The sequence below is a fragment of the Salvelinus fontinalis genome, chromosome 30 (assembly GCF_029448725.1).
Source record: "Salvelinus fontinalis isolate EN_2023a chromosome 30, ASM2944872v1, whole genome shotgun sequence".
Lineage (NCBI taxonomy): Eukaryota > Metazoa > Chordata > Actinopteri > Salmoniformes > Salmonidae > Salvelinus > Salvelinus fontinalis.
Genome location: NC_074694.1, coordinates 963,351 through 986,205, shown reverse-complemented (window position 1 = coordinate 986,205; position 22,855 = coordinate 963,351). Strand labels below are relative to the sequence as shown.

At 46.6% G+C, this 22,855-nt stretch overlaps 1 protein-coding gene across 1 annotated transcript in view; it reads left to right on the top strand.

The window, feature by feature from the left end:
- LOC129828542 (netrin receptor UNC5B-b-like) overlaps positions 1 to 22,855 on the top strand; it is a 217,420-nt gene that overhangs the window by 130,052 nt on the left and 64,513 nt on the right. Inside the window, exons 6-7 of the mRNA XM_055889563.1 lie at positions 16,882 to 17,049; positions 17,333 to 17,497. Of these exons, the coding sequence (XP_055745538.1) occupies positions 16,882 to 17,049; positions 17,333 to 17,497 (333 nt within the window). The remainder of the gene's footprint in view (positions 1 to 16,881; positions 17,050 to 17,332; positions 17,498 to 22,855) is intronic.

The window sequence follows — 22,855 nt, the reverse complement described above, 5'->3', positions numbered from 1 at the left end:
GGTAGTAGACCAGTGTCAACATGACTGAGAAGACACATGACCTGGTAGTAGACCAGTGTCAACATGACTGAGAAGACACATGACCTGGTAGTAGACCAGTGTCAACATGACTGAGAAGACACATGACCTGGTAGTAGACCAGTGTCAACATGACTGAGAAGACACATGACCTGGTAGTAGACCAGTCTCAACACGACTGAGAAGACACATGACCTGGTAGTAGACCAGGGTCAATATGACTGAGAAGACACATGACCTGGTAGTAGACCAGTCTCAACATGACTGAGAAGACACATGACCTGGTAGTAGACCAGTGTCAACATGACTGAGAAGACACATGACCTGGTAGTAGACCAGTGTCAACATGACTGAGAAGACACATGACCTGGTAGTAGACCAGTGTCAACATGACTGAGAAGACACATGACCTGGTAGTAGACCAGTCTCAACATGACTGAGAAGACACGTGACCTGGTAGTAGACCAGTCTCAACATGACTGAGAAGACACATGACCTGGTAGTAGACCAGTGTCAACATGACTGAGAAGACACATGACCTGGTAGTAGACCAGTGTGAACATGACTGAGAAGACACATGACCTGGTAGTAGACCAGTGTCAACATGACTGTGAAGACACATGACCTGGTAGTAGACCAGTGTCAACATGACTGAGAAAACACATGACCTGGTAGTAGACCAGTGTCAACATGACTGAAAGACACATGACCTGGTATGAAAGACAAAACAAAACAAGATGGGAAATATTATCGTCATTACTTTGCACTTTTCACTGGCTGTCCCTCAGGTTGTGGCAGGAGGACACATATTTGGCTACCAAAACGGCACATTTTGGCTTTTCACCCAATAAATATTAGATGTTTTCTTTGTCTTTTATAGTTTGAAATCCTTTGTATTTGTCACGATCGTGTGGGGGAGAGACGGACCAAAACGCAGCATGTGGAAAATAAGCCCTCTTCCTTTTATTGAGAAGAAGGAAAAAACGAAACAAAAACACTTACAAACTAACCAAAACAATAAACGACCGTGAAGCTAATAAACGTCGTGCACATACACAGGCTACAAACGTTCAGACATAGACAATTACCCACAACAAACTAAAGCCTATGGTTACCTTAAATATGGCTCCCAATCAGAGACAACAGAAACCAGCTGTCTCTAATTGGGAACCCATTCAGGCAACCATAGACTTTCCTAGACAACTACACCCAACATAGACACAGCTAGACACATTCACTCAACACAAACCCATACACTACACCCAACACCCCCTTTACCATATAACCACTCAAAACCGATAAAACACAAACATTCCCCATGTCACACCCTGACCTAACTAAAATAATAAAGAAAACAAAGAATACTAAGGCCAGGGCGTGACATAACCCCCCCCCTTAAGGTGCGAACTCCGGGCGCACCAGCACATAGTCTAGGGGAGGGTCTGGGTGGGCGTCCTTCCACGGCGGCGGCTCCGGCACTGGTTGTGGTCCCCACCCCACCTTAGTCACTACCCGCTTACGTAGCCCCCCCCCCAAATGACCACCCTCCACATTAACCCCACTGGATTAAGGGGCAGCACCGGACCAAGGGGCAGCACCGGACTAAGGGGCAGCTCCGGACTAAGGGGCAGCTCCGGACTAAGGGGCAGCTCCGGACTAAGGGGCAGCTCCGGACTAAGGGGCAGCTCCGGACTAAGGGGCAGCTCCGGACTAAGGGGCAGTACCAGGATAAGGGGCAGCACCAGGATAAGGGGCAGCACCAGGATAAGGGTGCAGCACCAGGATAAGGGGCAGCACCAGGATAAGGGGCAGCTCCGGACTGAGGGACGGCAGCTCCGGACTGAGGGACGGCAGCTCCGGACTGAGGGACGGCAGCTCCGGACTGAGGGACGGCAGCTCCGGACTGAGGGACGGCAGCTCCGGACTGAGGGACGGCAGCTCCGGACTGAGGGACGGCAGCTCCGGACTGAGGGACGGCCCATGGCTGGCTGACGGATCTGGCTGCTCATGGCTGGCTGACGGATCTGGCTGCTCATGGCTGGCTGACGGATCTGGCTGCTCATGGCTGGCTGACGGATCTGGCTGCTCATGGCAGGCTGACGGATCTGGCTGCACATGGCTGGCTGGCGGATCTGGCAGATCCTGTCTGGTTGGCGGCTCTGGCAGATCCTGTCTGGTTGGCGGCTCTGGCAGATCCTGTCTGACGAATGGCTCTAGCGGCTCCTGACTGACGAACGGCTCTGACGGCTCGGGACAGACGGGCGGCTCTAATGGCTCGGGGCAGACGGATGGCTCAGATGGCGCTGGGTAGACGGATGGCTCAGATTGCGCTGGGTAGATGGATGGCTCAGCTGGCGCTGGGTAGACGGATGGCTCAGATGGCGCTTGGCAGACGGCAGACTCTGGCCGGCTGAGGCGCACTGTAGGCCTGGTGCGTGGTGCCGGAACTGGTGGTACCGGGCTGGGGACACGCATCTCAGGGCTAGTGCGGGGAGAATGAACAGGGCATACTGGACCCTGGGAGCGCACATTAGCCCTAGTGCGTGATGCCGGAACTGGTGGTACCGGGCTGGGGACACGCATCTCAGGGCTAGTGCGGGGAGCAGCAACAGGACGCACAGGACTCTGGGGACACACAGGAGGCTTGGTGCGTGGTTTAGGCACTGGTGGTAAAGGGCTGGAGACACGCACCATAGGGCTAGTGCGTGGAGGAGGCACTGGTTGTACTGGGCTGGGGACTGTCACAGGAGAGTTAGTACGTGGGGCTAATACAGGAGGTGCAGGACTAGGGAGGCGTACAGGAGGCCTGGTTCGTGGGACTGTCATTCCCAGACGGTTAGCACGCACATCAGGACGAGCATGGAGAGCTGACTCAGGTAACATCACATCCCGCACACGCTCTGTCGGGTGGATCTTGTGCCTCACGCACCAACACAGCAGCTCCCTCATTTCACTCTCTTCCAACCTCCCCAATAAATCCTTAACAGTCTCTGTATCATTCCCATTACTCACCTCCAATATCAGCCCGACTGGCTCAGGTTCCCTCTTAGAGTCCTCACGGGTAGCACGGGAAGTTGACGCAGATCTCCCATCTGGACTCGCCACACTCCCCATGAGCCCCTCCCCAAGAAATTTTGGGGTATTACTCACGGGTCTCCAGCCTTGCTTCCGTGCTGCCTCCTCATATCGCCTCCTCTTGGCTTTCGCTGCCTCCAGCTCTTCACGAGGGAGGCGATATTCTCCCGGTTGTGCCCAAGGTCCCTTACCATCCAGTATCTCCTCCCATGTCCAAGAATCCTGTGTAGGTGGGTCCTGTTGCCGCTTTACATGCCGCTTGGTCCTGTATTGGTGGGTAATTCTGTCACGATCGTGTAGAGGAGAGACGGACCAAAACGCAGCATTTGGAAAATAAGCCATCTTCCTTTTATTGAGAAGAAGGAAAAAACGAAACAAAAACACTTACAAACTAACCAAAACAATAAACGACCGTGAAGCTAATAAACGTCGTGCACATACACAGGCTACAAACGTTCAGACATAGACAATTACCCACAACAAACTAAAGCCTATGGCTACCTTAAATATGGCTCCCAATCAGAGACAACAGAAATCAGCTGTCTCTAATTGGGAACCCATTCAGGCAACCATAGAATTTCCTAGACAACTACACCCAACATAGACACAGCTAGACACATTCACTCAACACAAACCCATACACTACACCCAACACCCCCTTTACCATATAACCACCCAAAACCGATAAAACACAAACATTCCCCATGTCACACCCTGACCTAACTAAAATAATAAAGAAAACAAAGAATACTAAGGCCAGGGCGTGACAGTATTGAATTATAATTTTGGGAAATAAATATTCTCTTAGGTCTGAGTATTTGTCACAGTGTAGTAGGAAATGCAGCTCTGTCTCTATCTCTCCCCTGGAGCAGAGTGAGCACAGCCTGTCCTCTCTGGACAGCCAGGTTTGTCTGTGACGACCGGTCTCTATAGCCAGACTGTCCTCTCTGGGCAGCCAGGTTTGTCTGTGACGACCGGTCTCCGTAGCCAGACTGTCCTCTCTGGGCAGCCAGGTTTGTCTGTGACGACCGGTCTCTATAGCCAGACTGTCCTCTCTGGGCAGCCAGGTTTGTCTGTGACGACCGGTCTCTATAGCCAGACTGTCCTCTCTGGGCAGCCAGGTTTGTCTGTGATGACCGGTCTCTATAGCCAGAATGTCCTCTCTGGGCAGCCAGGTTTGTCTGTGACGACCGGTCTCTGTAGTCAGACTGTCCTCTCTGGAAAGCCAGGTTTGTCTGTGACGACCGGTCTCTGTAGCCAGACTGTCCTCTCTGGGCAGCCAGGTTTGTCTGTGACGACCGGTCTCTATAGCCAGACTGTCCTCTCTGGGCAGCCAGGTTTGTCTGTGACGACCGGTCTCTATAGCCAGACTGTCCTCTCTGGGCAGCCAGGTTTGTCTGTGACGACCGGTCTCTATAGCCAGACTGTCCTCTCTGGGCAGCCAGGTTTGTCTGTGACGACCAGTCTCTATAGCCAGACTGTCCTATCTGGGCAGCCAGGTTTGTCTGTGACGACCGGTCTCTATAGCCAGACTGTCCTCTCTGGGCAGCCAGGTTTGTCTGTGACGACCGGTCTCTGTAGTCAGACTGTCCTCTCTGGAAAGCCAGATTTGTCTGTGACGACCGGTCTCTGTAGCCAGACTGTCCTCTCTGGGCAGCCAGGTTTGTCTGTGACGACCGGTCTCTATAGCCAGACTGTCCTCTCTGGGCAGCCAGGTTTGTCTGTGACGACCGGTCTCTATAGCCAGACTGTCCTCTCTGGGCAGCCAGGTTTGTCTGTGACGACCGGTCTCTATAGCCAGACTGTCCTCTCTGGGCAGCCAGGTTTGTCTGTGACGACCGGTCTCTATAGCCAGACTGTCCTCTCTGGGCAGCCAGGTTTGTCTGTGACGACCGGTCTCTATAGCCAGACTGTTCTCTCTGGGCAGTCAGGTTTGTCTGTGACGACCGGTCTCTATAGCCTGACTGTCCTCTCTGGACAGCCAGGTTTGTCTGTGACGACCGGTCTCTGTAGCCAGACTGTCCTCTCTGGGCAGCCAGGTTTGTCTGTGACGACCGGTCTCCGTAGCCAGACTGTCCTCTCTGGGCAGCCAGGTTTGTCTGTGACGACCGGTCTCTATAGCCAGACTGTCCTCTCTGGGCAGCCAGGTTTGTCTGTGACGACCGGTCTCTATAGCCAGACTGTCCTCTCTGGGCAGCCAGGTTTGTCTGTGATGACCGGTCTCTATAGCCAGAATGTCCTCTCTGGGCAGCCAGGTTTGTCTGTGACGACCGGTCTCTGTAGTCAGACTGTCCTCTCTGGAAAGCCAGGTTTGTCTGTGACGACCGGTCTCTGTAGCCAGACTGTCCTCTCTGGGCAGCCAGGTTTGTCTGTGACGACCGGTCTCTATAGCCAGACTGTCCTCTCTGGGCAGCCAGGTTTGTCTGTGACGACCGGTCTCTATAGCCAGACTGTCCTCTCTGGGCAGCCAGGTTTGTCTGTGACGACCGGTCTCTATAGCCAGACTGTCCTCTCTGGGCAGCCAGGTTTGTCTGTGACGACCGGTCTCTATAGCCAGACTGTCCTCTCTGGGCAGCCAGGTTTGTCTGTGACGACCGGTCTCTATAGCCAGACTGTCCTCTCTGGGCAGCCAGGTTTGTCTGTGACGACCGGTCTCTGTAGTCAGACTGTCCTCTCTGGAAAGCCAGGTTTGTCTGTGACGACCGGTCTCTGTAGCCAGACTGTCCTCTCTGGGCAGCCAGGTTTGTCTGTGACGACCGGTCTCTATAGCCAGACTGTCCTCTCTGGGCAGCCAGGTTTGTCTGTGACGACCGGTCTCTATAGCCAGACTGTCCTCTCTGGGCAGCCAGGTTTGTCTGTGACGACCGGTCTCTATAGCCAGACTGTCCTCTCTGGGCAGCCAGGTTTGTCTGTGACGACCGGTCTCTATAGCCAGACTGTCCTCTCTGGGCAGCCAGGTTTGTCTGTGACGACCGGTCTCTATAGCCAGACTGTTCTCTCTGGGCAGTCAGGTTTGTCTGTGACGACCGGTCTCTATAGCCTGACTGTCCTCTCTGGACAGCCAGGTTTGTCTGTGACGACCGGTCTCTATAGCCAGACTGTCCTCTCTGGGCAGCCAGGTTTGTCTGTGACGACCGGTCTCTATAGCCAGACTGTCCTCTCTGGGCAGCCAGGTTTGTCTGTGACGACCGGTCTCTATAGCCAGACTGTCCTCTCTGGGCAGCCAGGTTTGTCTGTGACGACCGGTCTCTATAGCCAGACTGTCCTCTCTGGGCAGCCAGGTTTGTCTGTGACGACCGGTCTCTATAGCCAGACTGTTCTCTCTGGGCAGTCAGGTTTGTCTGTGACGACCGGTCTCTATAGCCAGACTGTCCTCTCTGGGCAGCCAGGTTTGTCTGTGACGACCGGTCTCTATAGCCAGACTGTCCTCTCTGGGCAGCCAGGTTTGTCTGTGACGACCGGTCTCTATAGCCAGACTGTCCTCTCTGGGCAGCCAGGTTTGTCTGTGACGACCGGTCTCTATAGCCAGACTGTCCTCTCTGGGCAGCCAGGTTTGTCTGTGACGACCGGTCTCTATAGCCAGACTGTTCTCTCTGGGCAGTCAGGTTTGTCTGTGACGACCGGTCTCTATAGCCTGACTGTCCTCTCTGGACAGCCAGGTTTGTCTGTGACGACCGGTCTCTATAGCCAGACTGTCCTCTCTGGGCAGCCAGGTTTGTCTGTGACGACCGGTCTCTATAGCCAGACTGTCCTCTCTGGGCAGCCAGGTTTGTCTGTGACGACCGGTCTCTATAGCCAGACTGTCCTCTCTGGGCAGCCAGGTTTGTCTGTGACGACCGGTCTCTATAGCCAGACTGTCCTCTCTGGGCAGCCAGGTTTGTCTGTGACGACCGGTCTCTATAGCCAGACTGTCCTCTCTGGGCAGCCAGGTTTGTCTGTGACGACCGGTCTCTGTAGTCAGACTGTCCTCTCTGGGCAGCCAGGTTTGTCTGTGACGACCGGTCTCTACAGCCAGACTGTCCTCTCTGGGCAGCCAGGTTTGTCTGTGACGACCGGTCTCTACAGCCAGACTGTGCTCACTGAGTCTGTACCTAGTCAATGTTTTGCTCAGTTTTCTATCAGTCACAGTGGTCAGATAGTCTGCCACCATGTACTGTCTGTTTAGAGACAAATATCATTGAAGTTTACTTTGATTTTTTGTGTTTTGTGGTGTCTTTCCAATAGGTGATATATATTTTTATTTTTGCTTTGTGATGATTTGATTGGGACAGATTTTCTGAGTGCTGTCCTGAGGCTCTATGGGGTTGGTTTGGGTTGGTGAACTGAGCCTCAGAACCAGCTGGCTGAGGGGACTCTTCTCTGGTTTCATCTCTTGACATTGTAGAGCTGTGTGATGGAAGGTTTTGGGGTCACTTGTTTTTAGATGGTTGTAAAATTTGATGACTCTTTTTTTCTATTCTAATAAAGGAGAGGGGTATTGGCCCAATTCTGATCTACACGCGTTAATAGGAGTTTCTAATTGGAATTTTGATTTTAATTATCCTTTTAATGGCATAGATTGCTTTGTCTCTCAGCTCGTTCACAACCATGTGAAAGCTACCTGTGTTGCTGATATTTAGTCCTAGATACGTGTCGTTTTTTGGTGTGTTCTAATTGGTCCAAATATAATTTATATTTGTCATCCTGATTTCTGGAAGTATTTTGGAATATCATTATATTCGGTCTGACAGAACCTGTGGTTAACGGTCAGAGCCCAGGTCTGGCAGAACCTGTGATTAACGGTCAGAGTCCAGACAGAACCTGTGGTTAACGGTCAGAGCCCAGGTCTGGCAGAACCTGTGGTTAACGGTCAGAGCCCAGACAGAACCTGTAGTTAACGGTCAGAGTCCAGGTCTGACAGAACCTGTGGTTAACGGTCAGAGCCCAGGTCTGACAGAACCTGTGGTTAACGGTCAGAGCCCAGGTCTGACAGAACCTGTGGTTAACGGTCAGAGCCCAGGTCTGGCAGAACCTGTGGTTAACGGTCAGAGCCCAGGTCTGGCAGAACCTGTGGTTAACGGTCAGAGTCCAGACAGAACCTGTGGTTAACGGTCAGAGTCCAGACAGAACCTGTGGTTAACGGTCAGGGCCCAGACAGAACCTGTGGTTAACGGTCAGAGCCCAGGTCTGGCAGAACCTGTGGTTAACGGTCAGAGCCCAGACAGAACCTGTGATTAATGGTCAGAGCCCAGGTCTGGCAGAACCTGTGGTTAACGGTCAGAGTCCAGACAGAACCTGTGGTTAACGGTCAGAGTCCAGACAGAACCTGTGGTTAACGGTCAGGGCCCAGACAGAACCTGTGGTTAACGGTCAGAGCCCAGGTCTGGCAGAACCTGTGGTTAACGGTCAGAGCCCAGACAGAACCTGTGATTAACGGTCAGAGCCCAGGTCTGGCAGAACCTGTGGTTAACGGTCAGAGCCCAGGTCTGGCAGAACCTGTGGTTAACGGTCAGAGCCCAGGTCTGGCAGAACCTGTGGTTAACGGTCAGAGCCCAGGTCTGACAGAACCTGTGGTTAACGGTCAGAGCCCAGGTCTGACAGAACCTGTGGTTAACGGTCAGAGCCCAGGTCTGGCAGAACCTGTGGTTAACGGTCAGAGCCCAGACAGAACCTGTGGTTAACGGTCAGAGCCCAGGTCTGATAGAACCTGTGATTAACGGTCAGAGTCCAGGTCTGACAGAACCTGTGCAGATGATCTAGATGCTGCTGTAACTCCTCCTTAGTGGGAGACAGCAGACCCTCCTTAGTGGGAGACAGCAGCACCAGGTCATCTGTCTACAGCAGACCCTCCTTAGTGGGAGACAGCAGCACCAGGTCATCTGTCTACAGCAGACCCTCCTTAGTGGGAAACAGCAGCACCAGGTCATCTGTCTACAGCAGACCCTCCTTAGTGGGAGACAGCAGCACCAGGTCATCTGCCTACAGCAGACCCTCCTTAGTGGGAGACAGCAGCACCAGGTCATCTGTCTACAGCAGACCCTCCTTAGTGGGAGACAGCAGCACCAGGTCATCTGTCTACAGCAGACCCTCCTTAGTGGGAGACAGTAGACCCTCCTTAGTGGGAGACAGCAGCACCAGGTCATCTGTCTACAGCAGACCCTCCTTAGTGGGAGACAGCAGCACCAGGTCATCTGTCTACAGCAGACCCTCCTTAGTGGGAGACAGCAGACCCTCCTTAGTGGGAGACAGCAGCACCAGGTCATCTGTCTACAGCAGACCCTCCTTAGTGGGAGACAGCAGACCCTCCTTAGTGGGAGACAGCAGCACCAGGTCATCTGTCTACAGCAGACCCTCCTTAGTGGGAGACAGCAGCACCAGGTCATCTGTCTACAGCAGACCCTCCTTAGTAGGAGACAGCAGCACCAGGTCATCTGTCTACAGCAGACCCTCCTTAGTGGGAGACAGCAGACCCTCCTTAGTGGGAGACAGCAGCACCAGGTCATCTGTCTACAGCAGACCCTCCTTAGTGGGAGACAGCAGACCCTCCTTAGTGGGAGACAGTAGACCCTCCTTAGTGGGAGACAGCAGCACCAGGTCATCTGTCTACAGCAGATCCTCCTTAGTGGGAGACAGCAGCACCAGGTCATCTGTCTACAGCAGACCCTCCTTAGTGGGAGACAGCAGCACCAGGTCATCTGTGTACAGCAGACCCTCCTTAGTGGGAGACAGTAGACCCTCCTTAGTGGGAGACAGCAGACCCTCCTTAGTGGGAGACAGCAGCACCAGGTCATCTGTCTACAGCAGACCCTCCTTAGTGGGAGACAGCAGACCCTCCTTAGTGGGAGACAGCAGCACCAGGTCATCTGTGTACAGCAGACCCTCCTTAGTGGGAGACAGCAGCACCAGGTCATCTGTGTACAGCAGACCCTCCTTAGTGGGAGACAGCAGCACCAGGTCATCTGCCTACAGCAGACCCTCCTTTGGCAGACCCTCCTTTAGTCGCATACACATGTTTAGCAGATGTTATTGCGGATGTAGAGAAATGCTTATTTTCTTAGTTCCAACAGTGCAGTAATATCTAACAATACACAACAATACACACAAATCAAAAAAAAAAAAAAAAAGTTAAAGAATGGAATTAAGAATGAATGAATGAATGTATGAATGAAATGAATGAATTAACGAATGAATGAATGAAATTAATGAATTAACGAATAAATGAATGAATGAAATTAATGAATGAAATTAATGAATTAACGAATGAATGAATGAAATTAATGAATTAACAAATAAATGAATGAATGAAATCAATGAATGAATGAATGAAATGAATGAATGACTGAATGAATGTTATTTTGGTGTCCAATCTCCAGTTATCAACCCATCCCTTATGGGATTAACAGACACATAAACAATCATTAGTGTAATTCTTCTTCTGTGGTTCTCTGCAGTGCGCATCGCATAAAGAGTGAAAACATTTAAGGTAAAACTCAATACATAATAGTAAAAACAAATGTTTTTAACCTTTTATTTAACTAGAATAAGTCAGTTAAGAACAAAATTCTTATTTACAATGACGGCCTAGGAACAGTGGGTTAACTGCCTTGTTCAGGGGCAGAATGACAGATCTTTATCTTGTCAGCTCGGGGATTCGATCCAGCAACCTTTCAGTTACTGTCCCAATGCTCTAACCACTAGGCTACCTGCCACCCCAGGAAGGTAAATAAGGTTATCCAAACAATAATTACATCCGTAGAGCAGTAAAATAATATACATACATCAACATGAGCTCCCGAGTGGTGCAGCGGACTCAGGCACTGCATCTCAGTGCTAGAGGAGTCACTACATACACCCTGGTTTGAATCCAGGCTGTATCACAACCGGCCGTGATTGGGAGTCCCATAGGGCGGCGCACAATTGGCCCAGTGCCATCCGGGTTTGGCCGGTGTAGGCCGTCATTGTAAATAAGAATTTGTTCTTAACTGACTTGCCTAGTTTAAATAAAGGTTAAATAAAATATATACATACATACATACAGATAAATGAAACAGAAGGAATTTGAACCCAGTCTGGCACAAAGAGAAGATGAAAATGGTGGACAAGCATATACACAATCTATATACACACACCACTAATCACATAGAGGATAAATATTTGAATAATTTAATTATAGGTATCCCTTTTTCTTTTATTCCTGGCTTTATCTAAATATTCCACAAATAGAAAAACACATTGGACAAAAAGAATCATTTCAGGTGTGCCTTCTGGAATAAGATCAAGTGTATATCGTGGTAGAAAGGGCAATAGAGGATAAAATGTGTTTAATTCTCTATTTCTTCGAGGTCCCAATAGTTACATATTATTTTCCTCTTCCATTTCACCACAGTACCGACCTGTTTCAATATCCCTGATCTTACTTGTGCACATAGCGATCTCTTGCTTTTAGGTAGGGAGGAACGGTAGTGTGTTGCTAGGACAACAACCAGGACAACAACCAGGTCAACAACCAGGTCAACAACCAGGTCAACAACCAGGTCAACAACCAGGACAACAACCAGGTCAACAACCAGGACAACAACCAGGACAACAACCAGGTCAACAACCAGGACAACAACCAGGTCAACAACCAGGACAACAACCAGGACAACAACCAGGTCAACAACCAGGACAACAACCAGGTCAACAACCAGGTCAACAACCAGGTCAACAACCAGGACAACAACCAGGTCAACAACCAGGTCAACAACCAGGACAACAACCAGGTCAACAACCAGGACAACAACCAGGACAACAACCAGGTCAACAACCAGGACAACAACCAGGTCAACAACCAGGTCAACAACCAGGACAACAACCAGGACAACAACCAGGTCAACAACCAGGTCAACAACCAGGTCAACAACCAGGTCAACAACCATGACAACAACCAGGTCAACAACCAGGTCAACAACTAGGACAACAACCAGGACAACAACCAGGACAACAACCAGGTCAACAACCAGGACAACAACCATGACAACAACCAGGTCAACAACCAGGTCAACAACTAGGACAACAACCAGGACAACAACCAGGACAACAACCAGGTCAACAACCAGGACAACAACCAGGTCAACAACCAGGTCAACAACCAGGACAACAACCAGGACAACAACCAGGTCAACAACCAGGACAACAACCAGGTCAACAACCAGGTCAACAACCAGGTCAACAACCAGGACAACAACCAGGTCAACAACCAGGTCAACAACCAGGTCAACAACCAGGACAACAACCAGGACAACAACCAGGACAACAACCAGGTCAACAACCAGGACAACAACCAGGACAACAACCAGGTCAACAACCAGGACAACAACCAGGACAACAACCAGGACAACAACCAGGTCAACAACCAGGACAACAACCAGGTCAACAACCAGGACAACAACCAGGTCAACAACCAGGACAACCATGACAACAACCAGGTCAACAACCAGGTCAACAACCAGGTCAACAACCAGGACAACCATGACAACAACCAGGTCAACAACCAGGTCAACAACTAGGACAACAACCAGGACAACAACCTCTCTCTCAATGTGACAAAGGAGCTGATCGTGGACTACAGGAAAAGGAAGGCTGAACACGCCCCCATTCTCATCGACGGGGCTGTAGTGGAGCGGGTCGAGAGTTTCAAGTTCCTTGGTGTCCACATCACCAACAAACTATCATGGTCCAAACACACCAAGACAGCCATGAAGAGGGCACGACAACACCTTTTCCCACCTCAGGAAAAGATTTGGCATGGGTCCCCAGATCCTCAATAAGTTCTAGAGCTGCACCATCGAGAGCATCCTGACCGGTTGCATCACCGCCTGGTATGGCAATTGCTCATCATCTTGACCGTAAGGCGCTACAGAGGGTAGTGCGTACGGCCCAGTACATCACTGGGGCCGAGCTTCCTCATAATAATATCTATGTCTCCCTTAATTTGGTTTTCGTACAGATGTTCACAATCAGACTGTTGAAAAAGGTCAGACATTTCCGTCGCCCAGGCTCCCCTTATAGATAGATCCCATTGAAAAACTTGACTAGCTATTCTGGCAGTTGGCCTATCCAACAGTCTATTCCAAAGTCTCACCATTCACGCCTTCCATCTCACCTTACAGGGTTCCCAGCCCATATTCCCAGTTATTGCAAGTAACGGTGCAAACGTGTAAGGTACTGCTCTGTTATGGACATGTTTGTTTTTGAGATGCCTCTTAGCACCCCACACTCCTGCTGAATAGTCTAGAACAGGACCCACCCTCCTGCTGAATAGTCTAGAACAGGACCCACACTCCTGCTGAATAGTCTAGAACAGGACCCACCCTCCTGCTGAATAGTCTAGAACAGGACCCACCCTCCTGCTGAATAGTCTAGAACAGGACCCACACTCCTGCTGAATAGTCTAGAACAGGACCCACCCTCCTGCTGAATAGTCTAGAACAGGACCCACACTCCTGCTGAATAGTCTAGAACAGGACCCACCCTCCTGCTGAATAGTCTAGAACAGGACCCACCCTCCTGCTGAATAGTCTAGAACAGGACCCACGCATGTCTGATACAGTTTGAAGTACATAGCGTAACCAATGTCTTTAAATGTTTTGGTTTTTCCTGTAACTCCCCCAAGAGCTTTACTATCTGTGTTTTATGTTCATCAATAAACATACCCAAATATTTATAATTGCTAGTAAACTCAATAATGTCTTCTCCAAAACAAAACTGAAAAACACTTCCCTTAGTAGCTGTTTTTTTGTGTGTTTTAGTCTGGTTAATGATGAGTCTCCATCTTTTACACCAAGTCATTATCTGTGTTTTAGTCTGGTTGATCATGAGTCTCCATCTTTTACACCAAGTCATTATCTGTGTTTTAGTCTGGTTAATGATGAGTCTCCATCTTTTACACCAAGTCATTATCTGTGTTTTAGTCTGGTTGATCATGAGTCTCCATCTTTTACACCAAGTCATTATCTGTGTTTTAGTCTGGTTAATGATGAGTCTCCATCTGTTACACCAAGTCATTATCTGTGTTTTAGTCTGGTTAATGATGAGTCTCCATCTTTTACACCAAGTCATTATCTGTGTTTTAGTCTGGTTAATGATGAGTCTCCATCTTTTACACCAAGTCATTATCTGTGTTTTAGTCTGGTTAATGATGAGTCTCCATCTTTTACACCAAGTCATTATCTGTGTTTTAGTCTGGTTAATGATGAGTCTCCATCTTTTACACCAAGTCATTATCTGTGTTTTAGTCTGGTTGATGATGAGTCTCCATCTTTTACACCAAGTCATTATCTGTGTTTTAGTCTGGTTGATGATGAGTCTCCATCTTTTACACCAAGTCATTATCTGTGTTTTAGTCTGGTTGATGATGAGTCTCCATCTTTTACACCAAGTCATTATCTGTGTTTTAGTCTGGTTAATGATGAGTCTCCATCTTTTACACCAAGTCATTATCTGTGTTTTAGTCTGGTTGATGATGAGTCTCCATCTTTTACACCAAGTCATTATCTGTGTTTTAGTCTGGTTGATCATGAGTCTCCATCTTTTACACCAAGTCATTATCTGTGTTTTAGTCTGGTTGATGATGAGTCTCCATCTTTTACACCAAGTCATTATCTGTGTTTTAGTCTGGTTGATGATGAGTCTCCATCTTTTACACCAACAGACTGGACATAACAACATGTTGTTCATGTCTTGTTCAGTTTCTGACATCATAATAACATCATCAGTATATAAAACTTTGCATTTCATCATCATATCTTACTCCAATATTTAACTGTTTCATCTATTTTACAAAATCTTTTATAATTTTTTTTAAACAAAGCAAACAAAGATAAGGCGATAAGGCATCTCCTTGTTTAACCCCCCTAGGGTGTGGGGAAACCAATCTGTACGTTATTCATTAACACGCACACAAGTAATTGGTACTTTGTAAATAGACTTGCGTGATAAAATGTCCCATCTTTAACAAACTGCTGTCTCCATATATATATATATATGGCCTTCCTGTGACATCGGGTGGTGTAGATGTCCTGAAGGGCTGGCAGTGCTCCTGGTGATGCGTTGTGCAGACCGCACTACCATCTGGAGAGCCTTACGGTTGCGGACGGTGCAGTTGCCAAACCAGGCGGTGATACAGCCCGGCAGGATGCTCTCAATGGTGCATCTGTACAAGTTTGTGAGGGTCTTAGGGGCCAAGCCAAGTTTCTTCAGCCTCCTGAGGTTGAAGAGGCGCTGTTGCGCCGACTTCATCACACTGTCTGTGTGGGTGGACCATTTCAGATGTTCAGTGATGTGTACACCGAGGAACCTGAAGCTTTTCACCTTCTCCACTGCAGCCCCGTGCTCCCTCTGCTGTTTCCTGAAGTCCACGATCAGCTCCTTTGTTTTTGTTGACGTTGAGGGAGAAGTTGTTTTCCTGACTCCACCAGAGCCATCACCTCCGACCTGTAGACTGTCTCATCGTTAATATCTACAGATTGTAAATAAAATATAAATATTTTTTACTAAAAGTATTGTTATATTGTTGATTGACTCTGGTTTTTCCAAATCTCCCAAAAAGTGCTATTTGGTTAATTCCAGATAAATGTTTTTGATTTTTTTTCTGCCGTTCCTGAAACAAGCTACATAGATGGGATACCCAAAATAAATGATCTAATGATTCTGTCTCTTCGCAGAGAAATCTGCAGAGCTGAGATGGTTGTATACATGACATCATGTTAGTGGCAGTAGATTTGTGTATAATCATTTAACGTAAAAAAAAACACTCTTAAGTATTCTAATCAAGCGTTGTTTTGTGTATTATGTGGTTAACTTGTTTGTCAGTGAGGAGGGTGTATGTGGTGGTCTGTTTGTAGTAATTTGGTAAAAATCCAATCTGCCTTTCTGCTCATGATGTTGTATTCGTCAAGGAAATGACGTAGTCGTCTATTTATAATACTACACTGAATTTTCCCCCCAAAAGTTTGCTGTTTAACGCAAATTCCTCTGTAATTATTTGGGCCAAATTTGTCTCCATTTTTATAGATTGATGAGATCAATCCTCGGTTCCAAATATCGGGGGGAAATACCTGCATTTAGGATAATGTTGAAGAGTTTGAGTATAGCCGATTTGAATTTGTTGTCTGTATATTTGATCATTTGATTTAAAATACCATCAGCACCACAGGACTTTTTGGGTTGTAGAGTACGTAGTTAATAATTATTCTTCTGTAATTGGGGTTATCCACAGGATTCTGATAGGGATTTGTTTCCCGGTAGGTGTTTGTCCCCATGACTGTTAATAGTGCCTAGTTTTTCTGGTGTTCTAGCAGTCAGGTCTCCACAGACCAGTACGTTACCTTGGGCCTGACAGTGACTCATCTCCCCTTCTAGAATGGAGAAACTCTCTTCATTAAAGTAGGGGACTGTAAACATGTAAGGCACAGAGGAAGAGCTTTTAATCGGTTGAAAGAGCCTCCTTGTTGATTTTTAACCAGATAAAGTACTCTCCTGTTTTGAGTCTCTGCACTCTCTCTCTCTCTTTAATTCTCTCTCTCTCTCTCTCTCTCTCTCTCTCTCTCTCTCTCTCTCTCTCTCTCTCTCTCTTTAATTCTCTCTCTCTCTCTCTCTCTCTCTCTCTCTCTCTCTCTCTCTCTCTCTCTCTCTCTCTCTCTCTCTGTCTCTCTCTCTCTCTCTCTCTCTCTCTCTCTCTCTCTCTCTCTCTCTCTCTCTCTCTCTCTCTTTAATTCTCTCTCACTCTTTAATTCTCTCTTTCTCTTTAATTCTCTCTCTATCTCTCAGTGAGTGGGGGCTGGTCTTCGTGGACTGAGTGGTTGGAGTGTAACGCCCACTGTGGGCGGGGCTGGCAGAGACGGACACGCAGCTGCACCAATCCCGCTCCTCTAAACGGGGGAGCCTTCTGCGAGGGCCCGCCTACTCAGAGAATTACATGCACCACTATATGTTCAGGTAAAAATGATTGACAGGTGGGCTTGTTAAAAACACAGGTTGACCTATATTGTCATGAGTCTTGTCCTGGAGGCAGAACTGAGTGATTTCCCCTTAGATAGATCAGCTGCAATGTCAATATTGTCTATATTGTATTCCTGAAAACAAAAATGATATTATTGATTTTAATTCAAGGTTAAGGTCAGATTTGTACCTACTGCTAGTTAGCCAGCTTGTTAGTTTGTTAGTTCGTTAGTTAATTTTGACCCCTTGCCCTCTAACCCCTGACCTCTGACCCCTGTAGTGGACGGAGGCTGGACAGAGTGGGCCAAGTGGTCAGTGTGTGGGACAGAATGTACCCATTGGACAAGCAGGGAGTGTCAGGCCCCCCCGCCCCGAAACGGAGGACTCCACTGTAGTGGGAGCATGATGGAGAGCAAGAACTGCACCGGCGGACTCTGTACACGCAGTGAGTCAGGACAGAGGGAGGTAGGGGGGAGGGGGAGAGAGAGAGAAAGAAAGAGAGGGGGGGTGGGAGAGAGCGAGAGAGCGAGAGCGAGAGAGAGAGAGAGAGAGAGGGGGAGATGGAAGAATGAATGTGAAGGACCAAGAGACCAGGGCTGTATTCATTAGGAACAAAATAAAGTGGACTGAAACAAGGAGGGGGTGCCTTCATCAGCATCTAGTTTTAAGTGTTGTGTACTAAATCACATCACCGTCGTGCTGTTAGGAGAAATCAGGACGATGCAGAAGCAGAAAGATATTCTGAAGTCTAGCGTCTAACACACACACACACACAGACAGAAAGAGGCAGAGAGAGAGTTGGGAAGAGAGAGAGTTGGGAAGAGAGAGAGTTGGGAAGAGAGAGAGGGGGAGAGAGAGTTGGGAAGACAAGTCTACCGTAGACAGATGTTCAGCGGTTTAGTTTGGGTTCACAAGAAGAAAAGACAAGTGATCCAAATGTTAAACGCACAGATGGAGGGTGAAGGGAGGGCGGGAGGGCGGGCTGGTGTGTGTGTGTGTGTGTGTGTGTGTGTGTGTGTGTGTGTGTGTGTGTGTGTGTGTGTGTGTGTGTGTGTGTGTACGAGAGGAGTGTGAAGCGAAAGGAGGGCACAGAGTCGGAAGCAAGGAGTGCAACAACAGACAGAGAAGCGTAATGAACAGAGGGAGTAGTGGGGGAGAGGAGAGAGGGATGAGGAGGACGAGTCAGATTCACCCTGACACACAATGTGCAACGCCTGATGATCTGGGTGGAATCCAGCTGACCACACACACACACACACACCAAGTACACACAGGCAGTGAGCTACACGCAGGGACAGAGAGACACACATACATGCATCACACACACACTGAGGCATACTGTACATGCTAACCCACACTGAGATATACTGTACATGCTAACCCACACTGAGATATACTGTACATGCTAACCCACACTGAGATATACTGTACATGCTAACCCACACTGAGATATACTGTACATGCTAACCCACACTGAGATATACTGTACATGCTAACCCACACTGAGATATACTGTACATGCTAACCCACACTGAGATATACTGTACATGCTAACCCACACTGAGATATACTGTACATGCTAACCCACACTGAGATATACTGTACATGCTAACCCACACTGAGATATACTGTACATGCTAACCCACACTGAGATATACTGTACATGCTAACCCACACTGAGATATACTGTACATGCTAACCCACACTGAGATATACTGTACATGCTAACCCACACTGAGATATACTGTACATGCTAACCCACACTGAGATATACTGTACATGCTAACCCACACTGAGATATACTGTACATGCTAACCCACACTGAGATATACTGTACATGCTAACCCACACTGAGATATACTGTACATGCTAACCCACACTGAGATATACTGTACATGCTAACCCACACTGAGATATACTGTACATGCTAACCCACACTGAGATATACTGTACATGCTAACCCACACTGAGATATACTGTACATGCTAACCCACACTGAGATATACTGTACATGCTAACCCACACTGAGATATACTGTACATGCTAACCCACACTGAGATATACTGTACATGCTAACCCACACTGAGATATACTGTACATGCTAACCCACACTGAGATATACTGTACATGCTAACCCACACTGAGATATACTGTACATGCTAACCCACACTGAGATATACTGTACATGCTAACCCACACTGAGGCATACTGTACATGCTAACCCACACTGAGATATACTGTACATGCTAACCCACACTGAGATATACTGTACATGCTAACCCACACTGAGATATACTGTACATGCTAACCCACACTGAGATATACTGTACATGCTAACCCACACTGAGATATACTGTACATGCTAACCCACACTGAGATATACTGTACATGCTAACCCACACTGAGATATGCTAACCCACACTGAGATATACTGTACATGCTAACCCACACTGAGATATGCTGTACATGCTAACCCACACACTCTGGATTTGAGTTGAGGATATTGTGTGTTTGGGAGAGAATTCATTGGGGTCCTGGAGTCTGGTAACATCATAGTATCAATCTGGTATCATCGTAGTATCAATCTGGTATCATCGTAGTATCAATCTGGTATCATCATAGTATCAATCTGGTATCATCATAGTTTTAATCTGGCATCATCATAGTATCAATCTGGTATCATCGTAGTATCAATCTGGTATCATCCTAGTATCAATCTGGTATCATCCTAGTATCAATCTGGTATCATCCTAGTATCAATCTGGTATCATCGTAGTATCAATCTGGTATCATCGTAGTATCAATCTGGCATCATCGTAGTATCAATCTGGTATCATCGTAGTATCAATCTGGTATCATCGTAGTATCAATCTGGTATCATCGTAGTATCAATCTGGTATCATCGTAGTATCAATCTGGTATCATCGTAGTATTAATCTTGTATCATCGTAGTATCAATCTGGTATCATCGTAGTATCAATCTGGTATCATCGTAGTATCAATCTGGTATCATCGTAGTATCAATCTGGTATCATCGTAGTATCAATCTGGTATCATCGTAGTATCAATCTGGTATCATCGTAGTATCAATCTGGTATCATCATAGTATCAATCTGGTATCATCCTAGTATCAATCTGGTATCACCATAGTATCAATCTGGTATCATCATAATATTAATCTGGTATCATCGTAGTATCAATCTGGTATCATCGTAGTATCAATCTGGTATCATCGTAGTATCAATCTGGTATCATCGTAGTATTAATCTTGTATCATCGTAGTATCAATCTGGTATCACCGTAGTATCAATATGGTATCGTCGTAGTATTAATCTGGTATCATCATAGTATCAATCTGGTATCATCGTAGTATCAATCTGGTATCATCGTAGTATCAATCTGGTATCATCATAGTATCAATCTGGTATCATCATAGTATCAATCTGGTATCATCATAGTATCAATCTGGTATCATCGTAGTATCAATCTGGTATCATCGTAGTATCAATCTGGTATCATCGTAGTATCAATCTGGTATCATCATAGTATCAATCTGGTATCATCATAGTATCAATCTGGTATCATCGTAGTATCAATCTGGTATCATCGTAGTATCAATCTGGTATCACCATAGTATCAATCTGGTATCATCATAGTATTAATCTGGTATCATCCTAGTATCAATCTGGTAACATCGTAGTATCAATCTGGTATCATCGTAGTATCAATCTGGTATCATCCTAGTATCAATCTGGTATCATCATAGTATCAATCTGGTATCATCATAGTATCAATCTGGTATCATCGTAGTATCAATCTGGTATCATCGTAGTATCAATCTGGTATCACCGTAGTATCAATCTGGTATCATCGTAGTATCAATCTGGTATCATCGTAGTATCAATCTGGTATCATCGTAGTATCAATCTGGTATCATCGTAGTATCAATCTGGTATCATCCTAGTATCAATCTGGTATCATCGTAGTATCAATCTGGTATCATCCTAGTATCAATCTGGTATCACCATAGTATCAATCTGGTATCACCATAGTATCAATCTGGTATCATCATAGTATTAATCTGGTATCATCCTAGTATCAATCTGGTATCATCCTAGTATCAATCTGGTATCATCCTAGTATCAATCTGGTATCATCATAGTATCAATCTGGTATCATCATAGTATCAATCTGGTATCATCCTAGTATCAATCTGGTATCATCATAGTATCAATCTGGTATCATCGTAGTATCAATCTGGTATCATCGTAGTATCAATCTGGTATCATCGTAGTGTCAATCTTGTATCATCATAGTATCAATCTTGTATCATCATAGTATTAATCTGGTATCATCGTAGTATCAATCTGGTATCATCGTAGTATCAATCTGGTATCATCGTAGTATCAATCTGGTATCATCGTAGTATCAATCTGGTATCATCGTAGTGTCAATCTGGTATCATCATAGTGTCAATCTGGTATCATCATAGTATCAATCTGGTATCATCGTAGTATCAATCTGGTATCATCGTAGTACCAATCTGGTATCATCATAGTATCAATCTGGTATCATCATAGTATCAATCTGGTATCATCATAGTATCAATCTGGTATCATCGTAGTATCAATCTGGTATCATTATAGTATCAATCTGGTATCATCGTAGTATCAATCTGGTATCATCGTAGTATCAATCTGGTATCATCGTAGTATCAATCTGGTATCATCGTAGTATTATTCTGGTATCATCGTAGTATCAATCTGGTATCATCATAGTATCAATCTGGTATCATCATAGTATCAATCTGGTATCATCATAGTATCAATCTGGTATCATCATAGGATCAATCTGGTATCATCGTAGTATCAATCTGGTATCATCGTAGTATCAATCTGGTATCATCGTAGTATCAATCTGGTATCATCATAGTATCAATCTGGTATCATCATAGTATCAATCTGGTATCATCATAGTATCAGTCACTACAAAGAGAATGGATTGGGGTCCTGGAGTCTGGTATCTATAACTGTTTAGTGTCTAGCTGGCAGGTTGGACACGAGACATGAAGCCACTAACTGGGTTTACCTCATTGATAGTCCTTTATATGTGGGACGGTAATTTGGGTCTATGCATGTCAAGAAAGATACATGTCAACTAAGCTTGTTGGCCAATCAGCACCTGAATAGGACTGCACATCACATAATCATTTAACACGTCCATTTCTGTTTTAAAAAATGTAGTTATTACACATTGAGTACAGTATCACTAATTTTGTCATATGTCGCAGCGATTCACCGATACATATGCTATGACTCATAGAGTTGGTCACTGATGATCCTTGTTTATATCGAGGTCGTTAGGCCTCCGCACCAATTCCCGAGCTGCTCGCGCTCTCAGGTACCGATGAAAGACATTCATTCAACTTTATGTTCTTCTGAGGTAAAATTAGCTAGCTAATTATAACAATGGCTGCGCAGTTTCTCGAAAATGTTAAATTACACCATCTCTGATTGCAACGGACTGCCTCTCACGGACAGAAGAGACGGACGTCAAACCGTCAATTGCCAGGTAACGTTAAGTTAAATAGCTAGCTAGCTAGGTGTTGAGAGGGAGGGGTGTAACGGCTGTAGCTAGATAATATAACGCTACCTAGCTTCCAACATTAACTAGCTGGATAGATCTGCCTGCCATTTACATTAAACTGAACTCAAGATAGCTGGCTAACGTTAATTGTCCATAATCTAGTTATGGAATCTATAAAATGTTAACTAGCTAACGTTATTGTACAGTAGCTATACTA